At 46.1% G+C, this 22526-nt stretch overlaps 1 protein-coding gene across 4 annotated transcripts in view; it reads right to left on the bottom strand.

The window, feature by feature from the left end:
• LOC147434514 (uncharacterized) overlaps window positions 1-21046 on the bottom strand; it is a 55560-nt gene extending 34514 nt beyond the window's left edge. Inside the window, exons 1-10 of one of the 4 annotated variants that reach the window (XM_086490957.1) lie at window positions 20890-21042; window positions 20656-20805; window positions 9171-9333; window positions 8892-8974; window positions 8332-8370; window positions 8214-8232; window positions 6678-6805; window positions 6516-6584; window positions 5904-5989; window positions 5630-5739 (exon numbers count right to left, since the gene is read on the bottom strand). In XM_086490957.1, coding sequence (XP_086347083.1) covers window positions 5630-5739; window positions 5904-5989; window positions 6516-6584; window positions 6678-6805; window positions 8214-8232; window positions 8332-8370; window positions 8892-8974; window positions 9171-9333; window positions 20656-20658 — 700 coding nt within the window. In that variant the 5' untranslated portion in view covers window positions 20659-20805; window positions 20890-21042. Of the gene's footprint in view, window positions 1-5629; window positions 5740-5903; window positions 5990-6515; window positions 6585-6677; window positions 6806-8213; window positions 8233-8331; window positions 8371-8891; window positions 8975-9170; window positions 9334-20655; window positions 20806-20889 lie in introns of all 4 variants that reach the window. The other 3 variants (XM_086490956.1, XM_086490959.1, XM_086490958.1) reach the window with 3 other exon arrangements.
• Between the last annotated feature and the right edge of the window lie 1480 nt (window positions 21047-22526).

The following is a 22526-nucleotide window of genomic DNA, read 5'->3' as shown; positions in this document are numbered from 1 at the left end:
ACCAGCCACTATGAGGGCCTTTGTCCCTCTAGCTTCTAGAAACAGTACATGGACGCTGAAGCAAGCCGCCTCAAGGTCGGGGGAAGAGTCCTCGAGAATTGTGTGAAGTCGTAGTCAAAAAAGTCCCAACGGCGACGGATGTCAAAACTAATCAACCTTCGAGGGACTTCCACAAAGGGCGACGCTTGCACCACCAAGGGCATCAGCAGGTAAACTTGCTCCTCTCGCTCCAAGTGGCTCGTGACAAAATGCACTACCCAGAGACCTCCGAATTGCCAAGGAAGGATTTGTGCTCTAGGCTAGCAACGGTAAGGGAGGGAACAGGCAATAGAGTAGTGGGGGGACTAGCGGTAGGGATGGGAGAGACGGGAGGGGCGGGTGGAGGAAGTGGTGGTGGCAACGGAGGGAGAGGAAGAGGGGTCGTCGGTGCCGAAGCTGAGGTGGAAGAGGTATCCGCCTACTCACCTGGCGAGTCAACCACGAACCTCATGCCAGCTCTCCTCTGCCTGGGCACATGTCTCAGAGGAGGTACCTGTTTGTGCACCCTGTGTCTCTCCCTGCCGGGCCAGCCTTAGGAGGCTCGGTCTATAACGCGGATCAACGCCTCCTCCGTGGACAGGCCTTCACCCGAGGTAGTAAAACAACCTTCAAGAGGGTGTGGATGTCTCAAACCAGAACACGTACCGAAGGTATACATGCTGTCCTGTCAGCAACGGAAGCTGCCGTGCGTGGTGTCTTCCAAAAGGTCCCAGTCTCAGAACCTATCCTGGAAAGTAACGGGAGGTACTCTCTCCTCAGGTGAAACATACCAAAATGGGCAGGTTTGCCTCCTCGACAATAGCATCGGTAGCCAGATCGAAGCCATGGCACCACTGTCGAAAATGAGCTTTGGCTGCCCACATGGCTAGGGGGCTCATCGCAATGACCTTGGGTGCCATCTCGGAAGTCTCAAACTCCATCTGATAGTAGTCATGCCCGAGAAGCTGAACGTTAATGATCTTTCCCACCTCTGCTAAAAGGCGGGCCTGGAGGAGGTCACGCACCTCTCCACTGCTAGGTTGAGTGCCGATTATCTTGCAAATAAAAGAGGTGGTGTGAAGGCGTGCCACCTCTGCTTGTAAGCTTGTTTGCTCTGTCGATGAAAGAGCAAGTCTTTTGGTTGGTTCTGCGGAGTCGGGTAAGGAAGCTTCAGTCAAGTCCCTTTGTGGCACAACAGCATCCTCCATTTGTCTGCTACTCTGACGGCGAACGAGGACGGGAGGAGAGCGAGGAATGTGGGTCGGGGATGTGGGTCGAGAAAGCAAGACTCGTACCAGATTGTGTGGGGGCCGACCCAGATCATAAGGATGAAAGCATAGAACTTTGTCGAGCATTGGGCAAAGTATGAGATCAAGAATCCCTCATCTTCTTTGAGGAGGAGCCAAGGTCAACTTCATTTCACTCGAATTGGCGGCTCGACTTGGAATTACGCCCAAACAGAATGGGGCCACAGGCAAAGGTTGTTCTAGCGGCACCCGGACGGGATGTTGCCATTACACTTGTCATTGGCAAACTTCGTTTGCATTGTCAGGGTATTTAGGGCACGAGGACTTCTACATCATGCCTTTGAAAGGGTGTGACGTCCACCTAGGAATCCCTTGGTTCCACAAGAACAATGCAGTGGTCGATTATAGGGCCAGGAAAGCGACTTTGAAGAATGAGAAGGGCAAAGAAACTGTACTTGATGTAAAGCTGAAGGGCGAGTATGTCCTACTTGTATCGGCTTCGGCCATTTCTAAATTAATGAAACCAGTCTTTTTGTTAATCTTCTTGAAAGAATTGAATGATGAACAACAATTAAATATGTGTGAATTGAAAAGGAACGACAAGAATTTCTACACGCACAGGCTGACTGTTTCTCTGAAGGCCTACCATGTGAGTTACCTCCTTCTCGTCCCCAGGCTCACACGATTGGTTCGATTCCCGGTAGTACACCAAACCGGCCACCTTATCGAGTTAGCCGAGCCCAAAACGAAGAAATAATGAACCAGGTAAATGAACTTCTTTGAGAAGGTTCTCATCCAACCTAGCACTTCACCTTCTGTTCTCCAATGTTGCTAGTACTAAAGACAGATGGATCTTGGAGGATGTGCATTGACTATAGAGCTCTCAATAAAATCACCATCAAGAACAAATTCCCTATTCCAAGGATCGATGATATACTCAGTAAACTTGAGGGATCCTCTTGTTTTAGCAAAATTGATCTGAAGAGTGGATATCATCATATCCGAATTGCTTCGGGGGACGTCTACAAGACAGCTTTTCGTAAAACTTTTGGTTTGTGCGAATATTTCCTTATGCCTTTTGGTCTTACAAATGCTCCAACGACATTCGTATGGATAGCATTTTCAGAGAGTATCGATCAGTTGTAGGCCAGACTTGCAAAAGCCATTAGAAGTTTATTGTGATGTTGTGGTCGTAGTCTAAGAGCAGTTTTGATGCAAGAAGGCCATGTCATTGGTTACGAGAGCAGGATTTTTTCACGTCCTGAGTTGGTGGCACAGATTTGTGAGAAAGAGCTATTGCAGTTATTCATGCTCTTACACAGTGTCTAAGTTATCTATTCGGAGCTGACTTTACCATTTTTACAGATCATTAGAGTTTACACTACTTCTTGTCGCAGAAGCAGCTTTCGGAAGGCAGATGCGATGGGCTAACATATTGTCACAATTCCACTGCCAGATAGTCCATGTGTAGGGACAAAAGAACTTAGTGGCAGATGCATTATCTCAAAAGCCCTTGGTTCTGGCTAATTCCGCGATACATAATCGAAGCTTTGAGGATATTGTAGATCAATACACCACATATCCTGATTTTGCAGACGTCTTTCATCAGATTCAGAATAGGGAGACAGTTGCAGGCTATTCAATACGAGACGGTTATTTGATGCGGAAAACAATGTTGTATTACATAGCGTTTGAGGGAAAAGGTTTTGACAGAGTGCCATTGTCCACCTTATTCGGGCCACCGCGGCATAGATACCACCTTGAAGGGTGTTGAACGTTACTTTTACTGGCCGAGGCTCAAAAAGGATGTGGACGAATTTGTTCATAGTTGTTTAGTATGCCAAAAGGTCAAGTTAAACAGGAATAAGGCACCGGGACTTCTACCATACCCTCCCGCCCCTGGGAAAGCATTGTTGTGGATTTAATTTTTGATCTTCCCAAGACCCAAAGTGGGCATGATAGGATTGGACGGTCATTGACACATTTAGCAAACAAGCTCACTTTATTCCGGTAAAGAAGACAGTTAAGCCTGATCATTTGGCAAGATTGTTCATCTCACAGATTTTTCGCTTACATGGCATGCTTGAGTCAATTGTCTCAGACAAAGATCCCTGATTCACGAGTTTTTTTGGAGGGCAGTTTGGGAGAATATTGGCACACGGTTCCAGTTCTCATCCTCATTCCTCCCACACACAAATGGGCAATCTGAAATAGCCATTTCAATGGTTTTGGATTTATTGAAGTCTTACATTTCGGATCAAAAGACTCTATGGGAAAAGTACTTGCCCTTGGTGGAATTTTCTTACAACAACACGGTTCACTCTTCGACGGGGAAGGCACCATTTGAAGTAATCGAAGGTGCTAAAAAGGTTCCTCCTCTTCTAAGCACCAAAGACAAGATTTTCAAAGCGGATCAGTATGCAAGGGATTTGGCCACTGCTTTTGCCAAGGTTTGCGAGGCTCTGGAGAAGTGTCAAGCACGGCATAAGAAGGCAGCAGATAAACATAGACGCGACTTACAGTTGAACGAAGATGATTGGGTGCTCTTACTCTTTGAGAAAGAATGCCTTAGGAAACGAAAGGGAAAGGAGCGTTCTTTTCTAAAGCTCAGCATGAGGTATTATGGCCCTTTCCAGATCCAAGAAAAGATAAATGATGTATCCTTCAGACTCAAATTGCCAGACACTTGGAAGATTCACAATGCTTTTCATGTGAGTCTCTTGAAACCTTTTAAGGGTGAGGTGGAGACGACAGGGAGCATGATGAGCAACCTGAAGTGGAAGAGTGCAAGGAGATACTCGTTCCAAAACAGATACTGGCTCACAAAGAAAGGAAAGTGAAAGGTAAAGTGATACGGCAGTTCTTAGTGAAATTCAAGAACTATCCGGCATTAGATGCCAAGTGGATGGAGGAGGACCTAGCAGATGCTCCTCAGATATTGGAAGTTTACCTTGAGGCTTTCGGTCTAGCTGCGTCTATTCTGACAGATCCCGCAATTCAACAGGGTTGAATCTAGTGCAGACGGGACTGCAGAAGAGGGGAGTTACTCTGCTCCTTTGTCACAGATTACCTAGATGGAATAAAGTCACTGATTTTCCTTTGAATTTCAGGGATACTCATGTGCTGACAATATTCTGTTGTATGACTTTATGAATAAAGAATTTGGAAATGGGAATTCCCGACATGAATCTTATGTATGTGTGTACTCTCTCATGTAATTTTGTTTGAGTGCAGAATTGAAAGACGAATGACTGCAGCATTTCGCTCTTGAGATTCTATTGACATGATCGCAGTCACTAAGAGGAGCACTATCAGCACATCAATACCCCCAGTATGTCACACAAATTGGCTGACTGTATCAATCTATGGCAATCTGTGACAAAGGAGTGGAGTGGCTCCTCTGCAGCACGGACTGCACCAGATTCAATCCGCTAGATCGACATGCACTTTTGGAATAATAAACATACAGAATGTTGTGCACAGTCTCAGCTGTAATCCAAGATTCTTCAGAGTATTAGACCTGGCACAGGACTTTGCTGCTGCGACTATGGACCACTCACATTATCACATAATGCATGCTCGAGAGAGCTATGAGAGCATGTGCCGGCTGGTGATCGCACCCACCAACACCATTTCCTTGCCATCAGATATATGAGACAGACAGAGGAACCCACCCTTTCACTAGGCATTATCAGTGATTCAGTAGTTTTGTGATGCATGAGCAATGTGCACGGGTCTTAAATTGCCTCACTAACCACACCAGAGACACAACACAAGCTGAGAAGGTAGTCTCACTACAATGTTACAAGAATCCACAGCAAATAAAAATTGAATGCAAAAATGAAACACCCAACACTAATACACTACCATCAGACAGGAGAATTATACATTCCAAAACGATCTCGCAGAGACATGGAAGATCATTTATGACACCTTGCGGAAAGGGACACTCTTTTATCACTCTTTTTCGAGGACAGGAGCAAGGAGAGAGCATTGTATCAATAACTAAAGACTCAAGGATAAGAAGGTAGGAAGCAGTAAAAAAGGTAGGGCTGCGGGCAGTGGCAGGACAGGGCTGGGCGGGAGTACAGTGGAAGGGCTGGGATGGGGTGAGGCAAAGGGGCAGCTGACTGCTTCTGCTACAGATGCAAGGGGGCCGAGGTAGAAGGAAGCTGGCAAGTACAGGAAGCAGGTTGCTTGCAATTACCATTTCACATTATCAAAGTGCATGAATTTACAAACATAAACACTAAACCCTTCCAAATACCAACTACAGATACAAGACAACTTGCGACATGCTGCATTTGCAAAACAAAATAGGACTACTGCAAGTAGCCATAAAGTTATATTCCAAATTAACACACCTGGAATATTATCTATTTTGTCTCCCATAAGTGCAAGTATATCCACAAATTGAGATGGACTTAGATCCCCAAATCTGGCATGAAATTCCTCCAATCCAAAAGAGACAATCCTATGCATAAAGAGCCTTTTGAGTCAGGTTTTTTTTTTATAATACACGCAATAAGAGTTGTTTTAGGCTTTTAGCCACTCATGCTGAGTTGTGTAGCATAAAGTTGGTCTGTCATTTAAAGTAGGCTTCCATGAGTGAATATTTCTTGTACAGAGAAAAATTACCCTGAACCGCGGGGAACAAAACGCAAGAGACGCAAGGAAGGAGAAATAAGTTGGAAGAAATCCTTATCTGGCGACAGCACTCGAACCTGTCAAATGAACCAATATTATGCTCTTTATATCTGCTTGTTTCATCATATTCCTGTCACAAAAGGCATGTCTTCCTTGAATGCACCTGAGAACTGTATTTAATGCATTTTCCCTGTAAGTCCGCATCAGTAAAAACATCTAACTTTAACACAAGTCGTTCCATTGTCCAGAGACCAGCCAACCTTAAATAACCCTCTGTTGTTGGAGTACTCTGCATTGAATCCCTGTGTACCCAAATACTAGTGAAACTATGGAACTAAACCTGCACAGGCTTTTCCGTCCTTCCACGTCAAGTACTTTCTTCCAACTAGACACAAGTTTGATAGCTAGATGGCAAAGTTAACCTGGTACTTCAAAAGCTAGTATGGACACAAAAACCTGCCAAGGTGGCAGATGAACAACTTGCAACCTTTAGCTAGATGGCAAAGTTAACCTGCTACTTCAAAAGCTAATGTGGACACAAAAACCTGCCAAGGTGGCAGATGAACAACTTGCAACCTCAAAACTCCAGATAGAACATAAAACCTTAGCGTCTGCCTTGATAGCGCTCACGGCTAGGGTTGCTATCACATCATCAGCCTCAACACCAGCAATCTGCAGCAATAAGCCCCAAACGTGAACATCAATGAACCAGGTAAAATGACATAATCAGCATATGCAGCATGAAGTTCAATAAAAAAATCAAACCTCCACCGTTCTGACGCCCATAGCTGCAAGTGCTGGTTTTATGTACCGTAGAGACTGACGAACAGTATCTGGCGTTGGGCTTCGATTCAACTTGTAATCCGAAAACATTGTATGGCGAAAAGTCAAGCCTATTTGTCATACAAAGCACAGAAGTAGAAATGTATCATTTTTGCAGCCTACAAGCAAAAAAGTTTCAAAAGGCCATGCCAGAAATAATATAACACACTTTGCTCCTTACAGCTGCAAGAAATAAAACATGACCCAATGAAACAGTACGAAATACCAACTTTCTACAGAAAAGCCATACAGGAAGTCTACACATCAAATCACAACAGCCAAAGAGAAAAAGCCCAACAAAGCGATTCACATACTGCAGAGCAGAACAGAATAGCTGTCCATGTTTATACACATCTATCCGTGTCAAAGAGTCTACCGACAATTCCAGTCTCACAGATCTCACCTCAGCCTATAAATAGACAAAACTTCCTGTGTGGGTTCTTTCTGCGTAAAGCATGCCCCTATCATCCCTCGTACAAACTTGATCAGCCCTCCGCTATTCTGCACAAAAATGCTGTGCAGGCCCCACCCTTCCAAAGCTTGTCAGGTAGCATCTCTCCCCACTCCACCCAGCCCCTCCCCTGAATCATCTTCCCCTCCCCATCTGCTTCTAGCTACCTGATTCGTGATAAGCCTCAATATGCATACGGATGCAGATACAAACATGGACATGGGTATGGTCGCCCGTTATTGTAGGAGTCGAGGGGGAATCACCTCTACCGAGGCTTCCCATCGACAGAGACAGCCCCGAGAGATTGGGAGTGATGACGAGGGAGATGAAAGCTGTTAAACAGTACAGACAGAAGTAGAGCCTTACGGGTAGTTGAGAGTTACCATGACTGTCAATGTTAAAGGGAGTGTATGCAGGAAAAGACATCATAGAGGCTCTAGAGGTGTTGAAAAGCTCTCCTGGAGGAGTTACAAATTACATAACAGAGCCAGGCCACTGGGCTAGATGATATGGCATGCTCTATGCGGATAGAGCTACATGTTAGCACCGAACGTACCGCATGAAAAGTAAAATGTTGAGCCAGAGCACTCCAAATATGCAGAGAGAGGACAGGGCCAGCCAATGCCGAGAGACATTATGCGAACAAGAGGAAAGGTTTTAATGGCAGGACACAGCCTTCACTGTGAGAGATAGCACATGGAAGAGCTAGAGATGCCTAAGATAGAGGAAGCAGAGTTTCTATGGACACTGGCAGATGGCTCCATCTCACAACTACTTGAATTTGGGGGTTGACATCACATGTTTATATAACAGTCTGAGGAGGTGCCTGTTAAACCAAAAGATGTACAAATTATAGTGACCAAACTGCTGTTTTAACTCCAGAAATTTAATGATAAGAAACCTGGTTCACACAAATTACATAAATACTGCATTCGAGCTTATGGGGGCAGCTTTATTGTCTCCTACATGCCACTTGTAGAGACCATACTATCCCATGGATGAATCACATGTTGGAAACAAAAATTCACCTTCATGATCGAATATGACCTGTGAGCACACAACGCACAAGGATTTATTAGGAAGATGTAGAAATTAAGAAGGCTTTCCGAAACCTGCAACGACTAAGAACTAAACATAATTATTTACCACTATGTGTGATGGTGTCAACTCAAAAGTCTTCAAAACCTGTTACAGAGCAGATGAAGTGAGAGTGCTTATGCATTGAAACACAATGCTTCAAACACAGTCGGGTAAAGCTTGAAATACAGTACAACATTGATGTGTGTATCAGTACACCAGTATGTATATCTAGGCTACATAGTTGTCTATACATGTTCGTTTAAGGATATAATAGACTTCTCTGTAAAGCACTCACAATGCATAAATTGCATAGCAGTCAGAAACAATGGTCCACCTGCCTATCTCAAGCAGAAAGTGAGAAATACTATCCTTACAAAGTGATAAAAAAGGGAATGAAACTATAAAAGAGACAGCTGTATGGTAAGAAAAGTCAATACAAATCAGATTTAACACAGCAGTTCTCCCAAAAGTCCTGAAAAGCACACATGGAATTAAAATCCAGCATAAATACAGAAAGAAGATATAAGTGGCAGGATCGATCACACATAAAAGACATGTAACAAACTACAGTTTAACCGTCCATACTTGGGTAAAGTCAAGACTAAGCACAAAAGAATCATACTAACAGTCGAAAGTGCTGTAAACACCGTCAGCACCCAGTCGCTATCACCAGATGTATCATTCATGAGTTCACCATGTTGTAGTCTCGCTTCACCATATAAAACATCAACGGTTCAATTAAAAAGTTCACAAGGAATAAGCCAGTATGAGAAAGAACCAGAGACCAAATCTGATCATGAGGAACTTGGGAAGTCATATTCAGATGTCTTTGTCTTACAAAGAAAAAGAACATGTATGCAAATAAAGAAACACAAAAGCTAAAAACACAATTTGGAAATTCATACCCATAAGTTTGTAATAAGCTCTATACACAACAGCCTTTCCATCTATCAAAATTAGCCTCTTTCGTTTGCTCGAAGAGACTTCTTCTGGCTGATATGTAATAGAAAGTGCAGTGGAATTTTGCACGAGAGGTTGATCATCTGGTAAAGCTGCAATTTGTTTTTTCTGAAACCCACCAATGAACACGTGATTGGAATAAACCACAATCCCACTTCAGATACAAAGATAAAGAGTTCATAAGCAAACGTCTGCACTAGGAAAACTTATAATTATCATAACTTTATGAAAAAGAAACTTGGGGACAATCCTCACTGATGAAATAACGTCGTCTCCTACTTGGTTCCAGGAAATCCATATGCTACAAAAACACTATTTACCAACAGCTACGATCACTCCCATCCCTGTATCCCACCTTTCACACCTCCCCTCCACTTCTTCCTCATGAAATAGAAGATAAACACGCCTCCTGCTTGTGAAAGTGAGTGGCAGAGAGGAAGAATGCACGAATAAGAGCATATCTCCCAAAGCCTAATCTCTGGAGTGGGTTGTCACAATAAGTACCATCACATAAACTCTCTCATGGGCTGCTGCATCATGGCATCTTTCCCCTCCTTTGTAAAGAACCTTGTAGGAGCTGCTCTATGCCTGACAATAATGGCCTGAATGGGGAGATTGTAAATATATTGGAGGTGTTATATCGAAAGTAATATGTCTTGGGATTCTGCTGAGGGCTGCTGCTCTGGAAGAAATCTACAATAACCTGCCTCTAAACAGGTCCTCTGCTAGAGTGTTTTGAATTCTGAAATAAAGCATGTCCATGCCTTTGTAACTCTAGCAAAAAAATCCCACTGCATCTCTGATCAATGTTATCCTCACCCTCAACAGATGCCCAAAGCCTGCTCTGAAGAGCCGATAAAATCAGTATCAGGTGCAGCAGATGATAAACGTGACCACAAGATCACATATCACACTAGTCCCATTATCCTTCCTTGCCCGGTTCTGCTACTACTTAATTCTTTGGTTCTTAATTTAGGGAAAGTTCCTTGATCAAGAAATGAAATGTTATATTAACGTCTTCGAAAGGCCAAAATGACCTATGAGACCAAAAAGTTACAATTGGTGAATCTGATACCATGTCTGAGTACGGAAAGTACAAAGAACTAAGACTAAAAACACTAAAACACTAAGGAAATGAATCTGAAGCTGATACGGAACTGAAACGAGATAGAGGGAGGGGGGGTGGTGGGTTCAAATGAAATCTCTCATCGGTCGCTGTCGAATCTCATCAACATCCTCCATGGTCAGTACTCTGGTTGGGTGTCTTGCATGTCGAGCTAGAGTGATCTGGATCTTCTGCTGCAGCCTTCGTCGATGGTGGGAGACCCCTCGAAGTCATGGGCGTCTGGATCTATCTAGCTCAATGGCTCAATCAATCAACATACCTCGAGTGTGGGTGGGCTCTGAGATCTGCTGTGATGACTGCTCCTCTGGCTCTTCCCTGGCTGGTGTAAAGAAATTTGTGATCTGGCTCTGAGACTGTCTCTCCCCTGATGTCATCTCCCTAAGTCTGCACAGCTCTAGTAGGTACAATCGGAGACACCTCTGATCCTCGTATCTAACGACTCTAGAAAATGGTCCAAAACCCTCTCTGAACAGACAGTGGAAGCGGCCTCGTATCTCATAGTACGCCGGGCAATGACATGTGTAGTGCAGCTCTGTCTCTGGCTCTAGAGAGAGAGAGAGATGAAATGAAACGTAATATTAACGTCTTCAAAAGGCCAAAATGACCTATGAGACCAAAAGGTTACATGTGGTGAATCTAATACCAGGTCTGGGTACAAAAAGTACAAAGAACTGAAAAACTAAAAAAGCTGCTCGTTGCTGCTGCCCGCACCTCCTCGCGCCATCGCTTCCTGCCCCCCCACCCTCCTCCTCACGCAGCCCACCTTGCCCGCCCCCCTGCGCGCTTTGCCTCACGCTGCCCAGCTGCCCCTCTCGCTTCCCCTCACGCTGCCAGCCCACCGCTGCTGCCGTTTTCAGCCCCCCCCCCCCCCCCCCCCCCCCCACCCGCCCGCGGCTCATTTCGCTCTCTGCCTTTCTCTCCCTGAAGGTTTCTTTCAATTGGCTCTGGCAGTGCTGATTTTCTAGACAGTGCTCGTCGGGGTTTCTTGCAGAGAAATTACTCTATCCGTTTCTTCTCCGCCACAGTAGCACACACAGATGGAGGCTCAAGCTCTGCCACAGAGAGACTCTGATGAAGTCCCCTCGCCCGACCCCGCTGAGCCCACCATTCAACTTGCTCTCTCTCCGACAAAGCAAGCGAGCGTAGCCGCAGAGGTGGATCGTCTGCAGGCGACTTCCGTCATCTGCAAGATTCTCGGCACCGGACCCGGCAGAGGAGAGCTGCGTGACCTTCTCCAGGCCCGCCTTCTTGCAAAGGTGGGCAAGATCTTGGACGTTCAGTTCCTCGGACGAGGCTACTATCAGATCGAGTTTGAGACCTCCGAGATGGCGTCCAAGGTCATCGCCATGAGCCCCTTGACCATTAGAGCAGTTCGAGCCCACTTTCGATAGGGAGAAATGCCTTTGACCCTGCTTCAGATGTTCTCGTAGAGGAGGCGGACCTTCCCACCTCTGTCTGCTTTCCTGGTTTGAGGAGGGAGTACCTACCACTTTTGTCCCGAATAGGCTTAGTGATTGGGACTGTCCTAGAGACACCTCGCACGACAGCCTGAGTAGCTGCCAAGGCGGCCAGCATTCCCTCGGTACGTGTTCTGGTTAGGGACACCCACACTCCCCCGAAGGTTATCTTACTGCCTCGTGTGAGTGGGGGTTGGTTCCGCCAGAGTGTGGAGTATTCGGGCCTCTCGAATCAGTGTTTCATTTGTCGACAGATGGGCCATCTCGCGAAGGCCAGTCCATGGAGGAGACCCTGACCTGCACCACAAGCCCAGGCCCAGCCCCAGCCCCAGCCCCAGCCCTAAAAGGCTGGCCAGCAGCAGCAGGCAGAGCCACAGAGTACATAGGCAGAGCCACCCTCCGAGCCGCCTGAGGCTCAAGCAGAGGAGGGCTGGCAGTAGGTTCGTGGCCGATGTCGGCAGGGACGACTGCGCCAGCCTGACACTTAGAGTGGTCCTCAGGCTCCTGCCCAGCAACAGTGGGTTCCCACGGGAAACCAATTCGACCCTCTTCAACAGGATGAGGTCCCTGCTCCAGCCTCCACCTCATCTTACCCCTAGACAGCCCTTCCCCCCCGCCCCCCCCCCCCCCCCCCCCCCCCCACCCCCCAAACCCCCCGAGTTCCCCCCTGTTCCCGCTCCCCCTTCTCCCTCTGCCTTTTCACCTCGCCCTCCCTCCTCTACCGATCCCCCTCGCCCCCCTTCGCCCTCTTCTCCCCTTGCTCCCTCACCTCCTCCCGCTTCGGTCCCTCAGCCGTCCCACGGGGCAAGGCCTTCTTCAGCTGCTAGGAGATCTCTTGGCAGCGCCTTTGCCACGAGTCATTTGGCAAGAGAGGGACAGCCTTTCTTGCGACCTCCTCTTCTGGTGCAGACGTCTCCCTTTGCAGCAGTTCCTCGTGGTCTGACGAGTTTCGACATTTGTCGTCGTTGAGATTTCTTTGCCTACGACTATACACGTTTTCTCGGCGACCCCTTACCAGACCTTGAGGCAGCCTGCTTCAGAGTCCATGTACTATTCCTTGCAACTAGGGGGATATAGGCCTTGGACTCAGCAGTTGGCTTCTCTTTTCCCCTCTGCGGCGGCAGGGACCAGGCTGAGTGGACTTTAGACTCAATGATGGAGTGGCTGCAGACACAGGCCCTAGAGTTCTCTCATCACATGGGACTCCTGGACAGAGGAGGTTGCTTCACGCACGGCTCGGTCTACTTGGGCTTGGGTTGGACACTTTTTGCAGTCACGCCTATCTCAAGGACGCTCGGATGCGGATTACTCCCCATCCAAGCCTGCCTCGAAGATAGCACGATTAGCAGCTACGGTAGCATCAGTTCTCTCTCTCCCCATGACGATTGTCTCATGGAATGTACAGGGACTAGGTGGGCCCCAGTTTCAGCGTCAAAGGGGCCGACTGCATCAAGAGCTTCAGCGATGCCTCGTGGGAGGAGAGATTGACCTACTTATGTTACAAGAGCATCATCTGTGTGAGAGCCGCATTAGACGTTGTGGTCAGCTTTTGTGTGGACGGTATGAGACTTTTTAATCAGCTGCTTTTGGACCTGGAGGCATCCAGGACGGGGTATGTATGACTATTGCGGATTCCTTGCAGCAGGCCATTGTGGGCAGAGGGATTATTGTGCCAAGCAGGGTTCAGTGGATCACTATGCAGGTTCAGGGTTGTCTCGTGGCTTCCTGAACATCTATGCGCCCAATGTGGCGAGTGCACGTGTAGAGTTCTGGTCTCAGATTGTTGAGTCTCTGCCGCAGGCAGAGCAATGGTGCATAGGGGGTGACTTCAACATGTTGGAGGAACCCTCTGACAGGATTGGTGGTAGGCATACTATTGTGCATGGAGTTGAGCCGGCAACCTCGGAGAGGTTTTGTATGACTAAGGGTTACAGATGTGTGGCAGCATTCCAGTTTTGTGAGGCCCCCAGACGGCCTGACCTTCTCTCGTTCGGTAGATCGCTTCTACACTAGTGACCACTTCTGTGACTTGGGTGGGACAGTAGGCATTCTGGCAGGGACCTCCTTTTCGGACCATGCTCCAATGATCCTTACAGTGACTGATAGACAAAGGAGGGGGAGCACGATGCTTCGCATCCCAGAGAGGGTCTTGCTGGACTCGGTGCTTAGAGAGCGAGTGGAGGCTCTTTGGACAGAGAGCTTAGACATGCAGGATTCTCCTACTGACAGAGTGGCTTCAGGACTAGCTCAGCTTAGTCGACTCTTTCTCCAAGAGATTGCTCCCCTCCTCTTGTCTATTAGGAGGAAGTTGTTACATTGGAGCTCCGCACATCTCTCTTGCAGACAGAGTCGTAGTGGCCAACTAGGTGTTGTTGGCTACTATGTGGTACATCCCCTCTTGCTGGATCTTCTCGAGTTCTTGTATCAGCCAGGTTGAGAGGCTGATCAGGAACTTCCTTTGGTCAGGGCGTAACACTCCGATAGCCCGGGCCAAAGTGGCATGGCAGGTCATCACTCTTCCTTGTTCTCAGGGAGGGCTAGGGATCATAGACCCAGCACAGCACAGCAGAGCAGAGCCCTTCTTGGGAAGTTCATCGTCAGAGGACTTCTTCCAGGTGAGGAGCCCTGGAAGGAGTTCTTGCTTCAACAGCTTAGTGCTAGGGTGCCTCAAGCTGGAGGCCCCTGGCGACCCTTGACTAAATGGATTTTCACAGAGATGCGCCGAGTTGGCTTGAGCAGGAGACTGGAGGACCGTTTCACTGTGAGTTTGCTCCGATCTTGGGAGCAACTGCGGCGAGGCCTGGAGAAGCGTCAGCCTACTTGCACGGAGGAGCGCCTAAGACAGCCCCTTGTTTGGAACCCCATGGTTAGCACTCAGAGAGGCCACTTAGTTGGTAGTCAGCCTCATGTTTCCTGGGGTCCCATGGCACAGGGTCCAGCACGATCTCTAGGTGACTGGTTACAGTTTTTTGGCTTGTTAGAGGAGCTTCAGAGTCTTCAGCTACAGGGCATGAGAGGGGTGCAGAGCATGTGTCAGGACATCTCAGAGGCAGTACCAGCTGAGTGGCTCACACCCCTTGAGTCAGCAGCGCCCAGGTGGATGGGAGCCTTCACGCGACTGGAGGTTCTCATCTCAGTTCGGGCTTGCTCAGAGACTGTACCCTTCCTGTTTTTCGAGCTACAGGGTGAGGGGCGCTTACACCGAGTTGCAATAGAGGCCTCGCAGGTGGCAGAGTGCTGTTTTTAGAGGATCCAAGTGGTGGGCATCTGTGGGAGAACTTGTGTCATAGATCCCGACCCAGCAGTTCTTGAGACTGGCCACTGGAGACTGTGGGCTTGGGAGAGTTGTCCCTTGGCACGAGTACAGTGGGATCTTGGAGAGTGGCTTTGGAGGGACCCTTTGTCCACTGCAGACCACCCAGGTGTCCCTTTCTTTCAGTACACTATTCGATTGGGACGTCACATACTCGCCGCACAGAGAGAGGCTCGCCCTGCTGCAGCACCTCATTGGCAGGAGGAGGGTCTCACAGTTGAGTTCTTGGCAGTTTTTTGGGAGAGGTTATGGGACTCCAGACAGCCGAGACGAGTCACTTTGTTCCAGTAGCTGGTTGCACATAGAGCTACTGCAGTTGGGAGCTGGCTTGTACACAGTGGTCTCTCGGCCACATGGGCAGCTTGTGACCATCTTGTGGAGAGTCAGTGTCATTGTCTTTGGGACTGTCCTTTGGCACAGCAGGTGTGGCTTCGTGTTCTTTGGCATGCCCGCCCTTTCCACAGCTCGGTAGTACACTTGGGGGGCAGCTGCTTGGTCCACTCTTACGGGCCCGGCACTTCAGTTTGAGCTATCTTCCACCAGCAGGACGATAGTGATGCAGGGGGGTCGACCTACACTCCAGCCTGCCACAGAGCTTACTCCACAGGAGTGGTGCAGTGAGAGAGGAGTGCTGGGAGCTCATCAGTGGCCTCACACTCTGGTTCATCTGGCGGGCCCGCTGCTTCCGCATCTTCGAGGCTCGCCCCGTACCACGGGCAGAGACTGTTCGGGATCTTTGGCTAGAACTGATCCATACTCTCAGAGGACAGCTCAAGAGACTCCAGGGCAGCTCCGACGCATGCGGGAGCGCAGAGAGGCTTTTCTTTGACTCTGGCGTCCTAGGCCTTTCTTCACCATGGTCCAGGGTGTACCCAGATGGCACTACCGTCCACCTGTGTGGCTTTTCCCTCCTTCCATCTCTTGATTTAGCCTCATTGTACATATGCTCTTTTTTCATTGGGAGAGTCTCCCCATCATGATTGTTGTAGCCCTCTCTTGTAGAGGTGGTTGTAGCCCTATGGGTAGTTCCATTAACTAATAGAAGGATCTTTTTCTCGGAAAAAAAAAAAGAACAAAGAACTGAAAAGAAAATACTGGATAGGGGGTGGGGTGAAAGCTGATACAAAAGGAAGACAAAGGGTGAGCTGATACAATGGAGCTCTTTGACAATCGAGGCATCATATACATATACATCAGTATCCGAGACGGCTCCTATGTCGCGCCAGTATGGTATGGATCCTTTGTCGCAATCTGCGTCGATATCGAGAGGGCCCTCTCATCCGTGGGCGACGGGACCGCCCCAACTCTATCGCCCAATCAAGCTGTATGTCTCTGGTGTTGTTATGCTATTTGGGGGACTCCTCGAACTCCTCTGTCTGTGACTGAAAGAAATCTATGATCTTCCACTGTCGCTGGATCTCTCTCATTGTGCCCCTCTTCAAGAGGTCCTCTCTGTGTTTGCGAATCTCCAATAAGTATAATCCGAGGCATTTCTAATCCTGGTATCTCATGACTCTAGAAAGTGGCCCAAAACCCTCTCTGAATAGACAGTGAAAGCGGCCTCGTATCTCATAGTACACCGGGCAGTGACATATGTAATGTAGCTCTGTCTCTGGCTCTATTTGGCACACCTAACAAATCCTAGACTCAGCGGGTACTCCTCTAAATATGCCTGTCTCAATCTCTAACTAATGTGAGGATGTGCGTATCGAACCAATAGCACATCGTATCCTGTGGGATAGATGAGTATCCATGTATCCTGGTCTGATCACATAACCATCCTCCGTGAGTTGGAGAAGATGCTCTCTATCGAAAGTCATCTTCGTACCTTGCTCGTGTGTAGGTTGTATCCATGTCCTCTTCGTATCCAACTGAATCAAGCCCTGTCTGATGAGCCTGGTAATCTTTGCCCTTGTGAGGGGGATGGAGGGTGCATCCAGAGAGTACTGAAATGGGGGTAGCCGGACAGCCAGCATTTCTCAGCAGGAACATCCATCGTTTTTGCAGAGTTTGACCAGCAGCCAGCGTTTCCAGAATTCAGCCCCATCGCCGGCAATTCTCAGCCATACCAGCCAGCGTTTTGGTTTCCATCAAGCACTGCAGCAACAGCAGATCAGCCCTGTGTTTTTCAGATTTCAGCCCATCCCTCGCCGGGTGTGCAAGAGATCCGTAGCGGTTCCCATTGACGGATGCGGTCCAGTACTTCGGAAGCAAATTGAGCCCTCCTCTCGGCAATTCCCTCGCCGAAATCGAGTGCTCCATTGCTGTCCATCATCGGCCTCGTCAAGATCTACGTTTTCAGACCATCATCCTTCTCACATCGGAAGTGCAAATCAGCCAGTGGTGGTCATCCGCAATTCCCACATCGAGAAGGATCCAAGGTGCATCGAATCAGCCCAGGAGGTGCCTCATCTTGAGGAGTTACCGCGGCGACATTCCCTAATCGAGTTGGTAGAGTCTGTATTGAGGTATTGCATTGTGTACACTGTATACATTCCATTTACGCAATCTAAATCAAATACCACATCGGTAACGGTGTGGGGGGCCCTTGAGAGGGTTGGTTGGGACCCCATCGGGTGTCGCTCTCTTCTCTTCTCTCTTTCTCTCTCCCTCTACACATCTCTATTGCATTCTCTCAACCCCTCTCTTCAAGGGAACATAAAAGGAACATTCATTAAAGTACAAAGTATTCACTGACGCAAGGAAAGAAGGAAAGGATTTTGTGGAAGTGTAAAACTAGATCTTCACTATTTTAATTCCGTTGCACCTGACAGACAAGATGTTCGCCCACCGCATGTGCTTTTCTGATAGCTGCTTCTGTGACAAGAAGTAGCGTAAACTCTGATGATCTGTGAAGACCGTAAAATCGGCTCCGAGTAGGTAGTGTCGCCACTGAATAATAATAACATGGATAACCGTCAAAATCTCTTTCTCATATATATGTGCTATCAATTCCGGCCTTGAGAACAATCAGCTCTCATAGGCAATGACATGACCTTCTTGCATTAAGACCGCACCCAGACTACGACCACAAGCATCACAATATACTTCGAATGACTTCTGCAAATCCCACAAAGTAAAAACTAGTCATGTAGTCAATTTCTCTTTCAATGTCTGAAAGGCAGTCACCTCTGTGGGTCCCCACGAGAAAGGGACTCCTTTCTGTGTCAAAATATGCAAAGGGGAAGCAACCTCTGCAAACTTTCTAATGAACCGCCGGTAGTAAGAACATAAGCCCAAGAAGCTTCTAACTTCATGGACATTCTTTAAATCGGGCCAATCACGGATAGTCTCTATCTTGGCCGGGTCCATCTGCACTCCTGCTGCTTAGACAATGTGTCCCAAAAAGTGTATCTGAGGTAGGAAAAATTCACTTTTCTTTGCATTACTCAGCAACTTGTGATCTCGTAATGCCTGAAAGACCTGTAGTAGATGTTCTCTATGTTCTGCCTCATCTTTGAAGAAGACAATAATGTCATCAAAGAAAGTGCCAACAAAAGATCTGTACTCTCTAAAAATCATGTCCATCACTCAGTTAAAGGTCGCTGGAGCATTGGTAAGCCCAAAAGGCATAACCAAAAACTAGAATAAACCGAAGGTCGTCCGAAAAGCTGTCTTGCAGGCATCTCCCGGCGTGATTCGGATCTCATGATATCCGCTCTTCAAATCGATCCTGCTGAAACAAGAGGATCCCTGTAGTCGGTCTAGAGTATCATCAATCCTAGGAATCGGACATCTGTTCTTGATGGTGATCTCTATAGTCAATGCACATTCTCCAAGATCCGTCTTTCTTCAAAACCAACAACACCGGAGAGCAATAAGGTAAAGTACTTGACTGGATAAGACCCTTTTCCAAGAGGTCTTTCACTTGGTTCATAATCTCTTCATTCTAGGCTCGACTCACACAGTAAGGTGGCCGGTTCAGCTGTGTGCTTCCAAGTATCAATCAATGGTATGATCCTCAGGACGAGCTAGTGGCAACTCGCCTGGTAGGAACAGAAAAGCAATCGGCATGAGAGTAGAGAAAATCTTGGCGTTCTTTTTCTAGATCAGACATATTTGTCCTATGATCATCATTCAACTCTTTCAAAAAGATCGAGTAAACAAACAGACTAGTTTTCATTAATTTTGAAACAGTCGAAGCCGATACAATAGGGACAGACTCGCCCTTAAGTTTCACATCAAGTACAATGGTTCGGCCCTTTTCTGTAATCAAAGTCGCTTTTCTCGCTCGATAGCCGACCACGGCGTTGTTCTTATGGTACCAGGAAATTCCCAGGAGGACATCACAACCTTCCAAGGGCATTATGTAGAAGTCCTCGTGCCCCAAATACCCCTAACAATGTAACCAAAGTTTGCGAATGACAGGTGGCTTAACGACAGACCATAACTTCTTTCACATTAAGTAGCCCTTGGTTTTTGCCTGCCACGTGTGAAAACCATGGCCGTTAAATTTGTCAATGTTTTTCTCGTCCATTGTGGTGCACTTAAAGTGATGTGGAGGAAGTTCTTACTCTTTAACAAGAGCAATGTCTAGTCCTCGTGTACACTCAATTTCAAAGGGTTTTACAAAGTTATTTGTGAAGTCACTCTCCGATAATATGGAGCACCCCTTCACAAATTTTCGATAAGTCTCGAGGTTTAAAAAAAATTGGGAATTGATGATTACAAAATTTTGAGGACTTTGGTGAGCACGAAGGATAGGTAGGATGCTTGATGAAGTCCAGAGGCATTGGAAAAACTCGATTGTAAAGTAATGGGTCCTATTTATAGGTACCCGGACTAGGCTTTGACTGATTGTACACTGTATGATTATTGTGGTAAATCTCTATGGTAATTGCCAGCTCCTAATGATTGTACTGGCGCCCAACTAAGGTCTATTCCCACCATCTACACTCATCTGAACTTTCATAGCGCCTTTGTGCTTGTGGGATCCAGTTCTTCTCTGCTCTCTCTTTCGAGACCACCTCTCTTCCTCTTCATCACTAGAATCATATCTCTCAACGTGAACAAGTCATCCCTCAATCAAAGAGTACTCAAGAGATGCAATATGCAAACACTAATAAGGCTTGGTGTGGCAAACGTCTTGCAACCAATTTATTAATGCAATGAACGAGAAATATCACGCAAGCACTAATGAGGGGATTAGAGAGGAAAAAGTCTAGATGCAAAAGCCTACACACACCTTTTCAATGTATTGTTTTGCTTCCTCAAGGAGGGTAGCAGCTAAATGTATTCACCAAATAACATGCTAATACTTGATTGGTCTCACATAGATTGAAAAGAACGGGTGTTAATGATAAATTAACTAGATGATTAAGGCTTAGAGAATGCCAATCCTCATGACTTTGATACCATTGTTAGTGCAGCAAGCTATATAGGGTGGATTAGTGGAGCTTATGGTTGGTTAATCAAAGTACCATTCATGAGTAGATGAAACAAAATAGACACTAGATTTTTATTAAGATTACCTAACTCAAGCACTCCCATTTTATGAGAGAAAAGATTCTTTTAAACATGCTTCTTACACTCACCATTTTCCATTAGAGAATAGGCCATTTTATACATGATTCTTGGACTTGCCACATCACTATTTACTCGAGCACAGTCAACCTTATCTCTCCACTAGCACAAGTTGCCGTGCTCTAACACTCTCAGACTGATCAATATTAGAGGAGCCCAAACTGTACTACAAAGAGAGTTACAGAAATGTAAATACAAGGAAGAGCATGAGTGTGTGGGAAAACAAATGTATGGATTGCACCGACCTCTGGTTTGAAGCTGGAGACGGAAGAGAAAGAAAGAGCAGGCATGGAACGTATGGGCGAGCTGCTCCTCTCGCTCGTTTTGGTCAAAAAAAAACGAGACTGACCACATAACGCTCGCAGATGATGGTGAGCAAAGATCATCCCTGCCATAATCATGGTATATATATATATATATATATATATATATATATATATATATATGTAGAGAGAGAGAGAGAGAGAGAGAGAGAGAGAGATAATAATAATATATATATATGTATGTATGTATGTATACTAGTACAGCCGGCAACCTCTCTCTCCTTTTCTCTCTCCCTCTTTATCGCTTGCACAGAGGCTTCTCTCAGTTTTGGAGTTTAGCTTTTATATCGCAGATTTCGATACTCGTAAAGGGATACCCCTAATTTTTGAAGGCTTCGACGCCCTTCGGAGGCACTTTTACTCTTCAATGAAGGGCAAAACTATTTTCACCTTTCAAAAGAAGGATAGAATATTGAAAAATCTTTAAGTAACCATTCTAATTTTTGTCTAAATATAGCTTAATGAAGGATAGGTAAAAATCTACCCTTCAAATGAATGATAAGGGTCACCCTTCAAAAATGAGTTTTGTTAATTTTAATTTTAATTTTTTATTATTATTATTATTATTATTATAGATAGATCGATATTTATTTACACATAAAAAACTTTATTTATTCATTTATTTATTTATGATAACTACATGTACACGGTGTCGTTCACAATGTGAATTTTTTTATGAGTTTTGTTATGCGGGACCCAATGCTACAGTGTACATAGTGTCCTATGTGTGAAAACGGTTGCCGTTGTTCCAGTCATGTACATATCGTATCAAGGAGGCAAAACATTATACATGGCACTGCTGCGTATTTTATCACATTAAACATGCTTTTTTCTTTTTGAAATGTACAATTGTCAAGTTTTTTGAAGTGCCACACTCTCGTCTTACCTACAAAGTCCATTGTTGGTGGTTTCATGCATAGCCGTAAAAGATGTATCCAAAGTGCTTGCCAAATAAAAAAATGAGTTTCAACATGTAATTTGAACCCAAGAAAGCTCTTTTATAAATTTAGGGATTTTTTCCAGCTTGTTCGGGCGTCTTACATATATAAAATAACATTTTTAGGCTAAAGATGGCCATAAAACAATAAAAAATAGCCCAACAATTATAGAATAGCTCAAAATTCCACATCAATGATGGTGCAGTCTCATTGCTCTAGGAGGGGGATATAGAGCCAAAAATGAGCTCCTTTGCACATCTAATGAAGGAGAAAGTGCTAATGCAGTCCCGTGTTGTTTCCATCCCGAAGTTGTGAGGCTACCAATTAGGGTTTTCTCTCTTCAAATAAGCATTTGGGCTTGTCTAATAAAGTGTTGAAGCTTCCATGAAATGGCCTCAAACAACGAGGAATTGAAGTGTAAAATTAGGGTTTTTAACAAAGTAAAAGAGCATTATGTATGTGCAATTAGGAGCGAGACGACACCAAATCATCACACACACAAGAGTTTTAAGTTTATCTTGGTTATTTTTTGGAGTGAGGCTTTCTTGGCTGGACTTTGTTCTTTCAAGTTTGTCTTTTGCTTCCAAATTTTGACAATTCCCTTGATTTTGATGGCCTTCA

Source organism: Adiantum capillus-veneris, chromosome 19, assembly GCF_014529385.1.
Source record: "Adiantum capillus-veneris isolate H3 chromosome 19, ASM1452938v2, whole genome shotgun sequence".
NCBI lineage: Eukaryota > Viridiplantae > Streptophyta > Polypodiopsida > Polypodiales > Pteridaceae > Adiantum > Adiantum capillus-veneris.
This window is presented reverse-complemented; position numbering and strand designations above follow the sequence as displayed.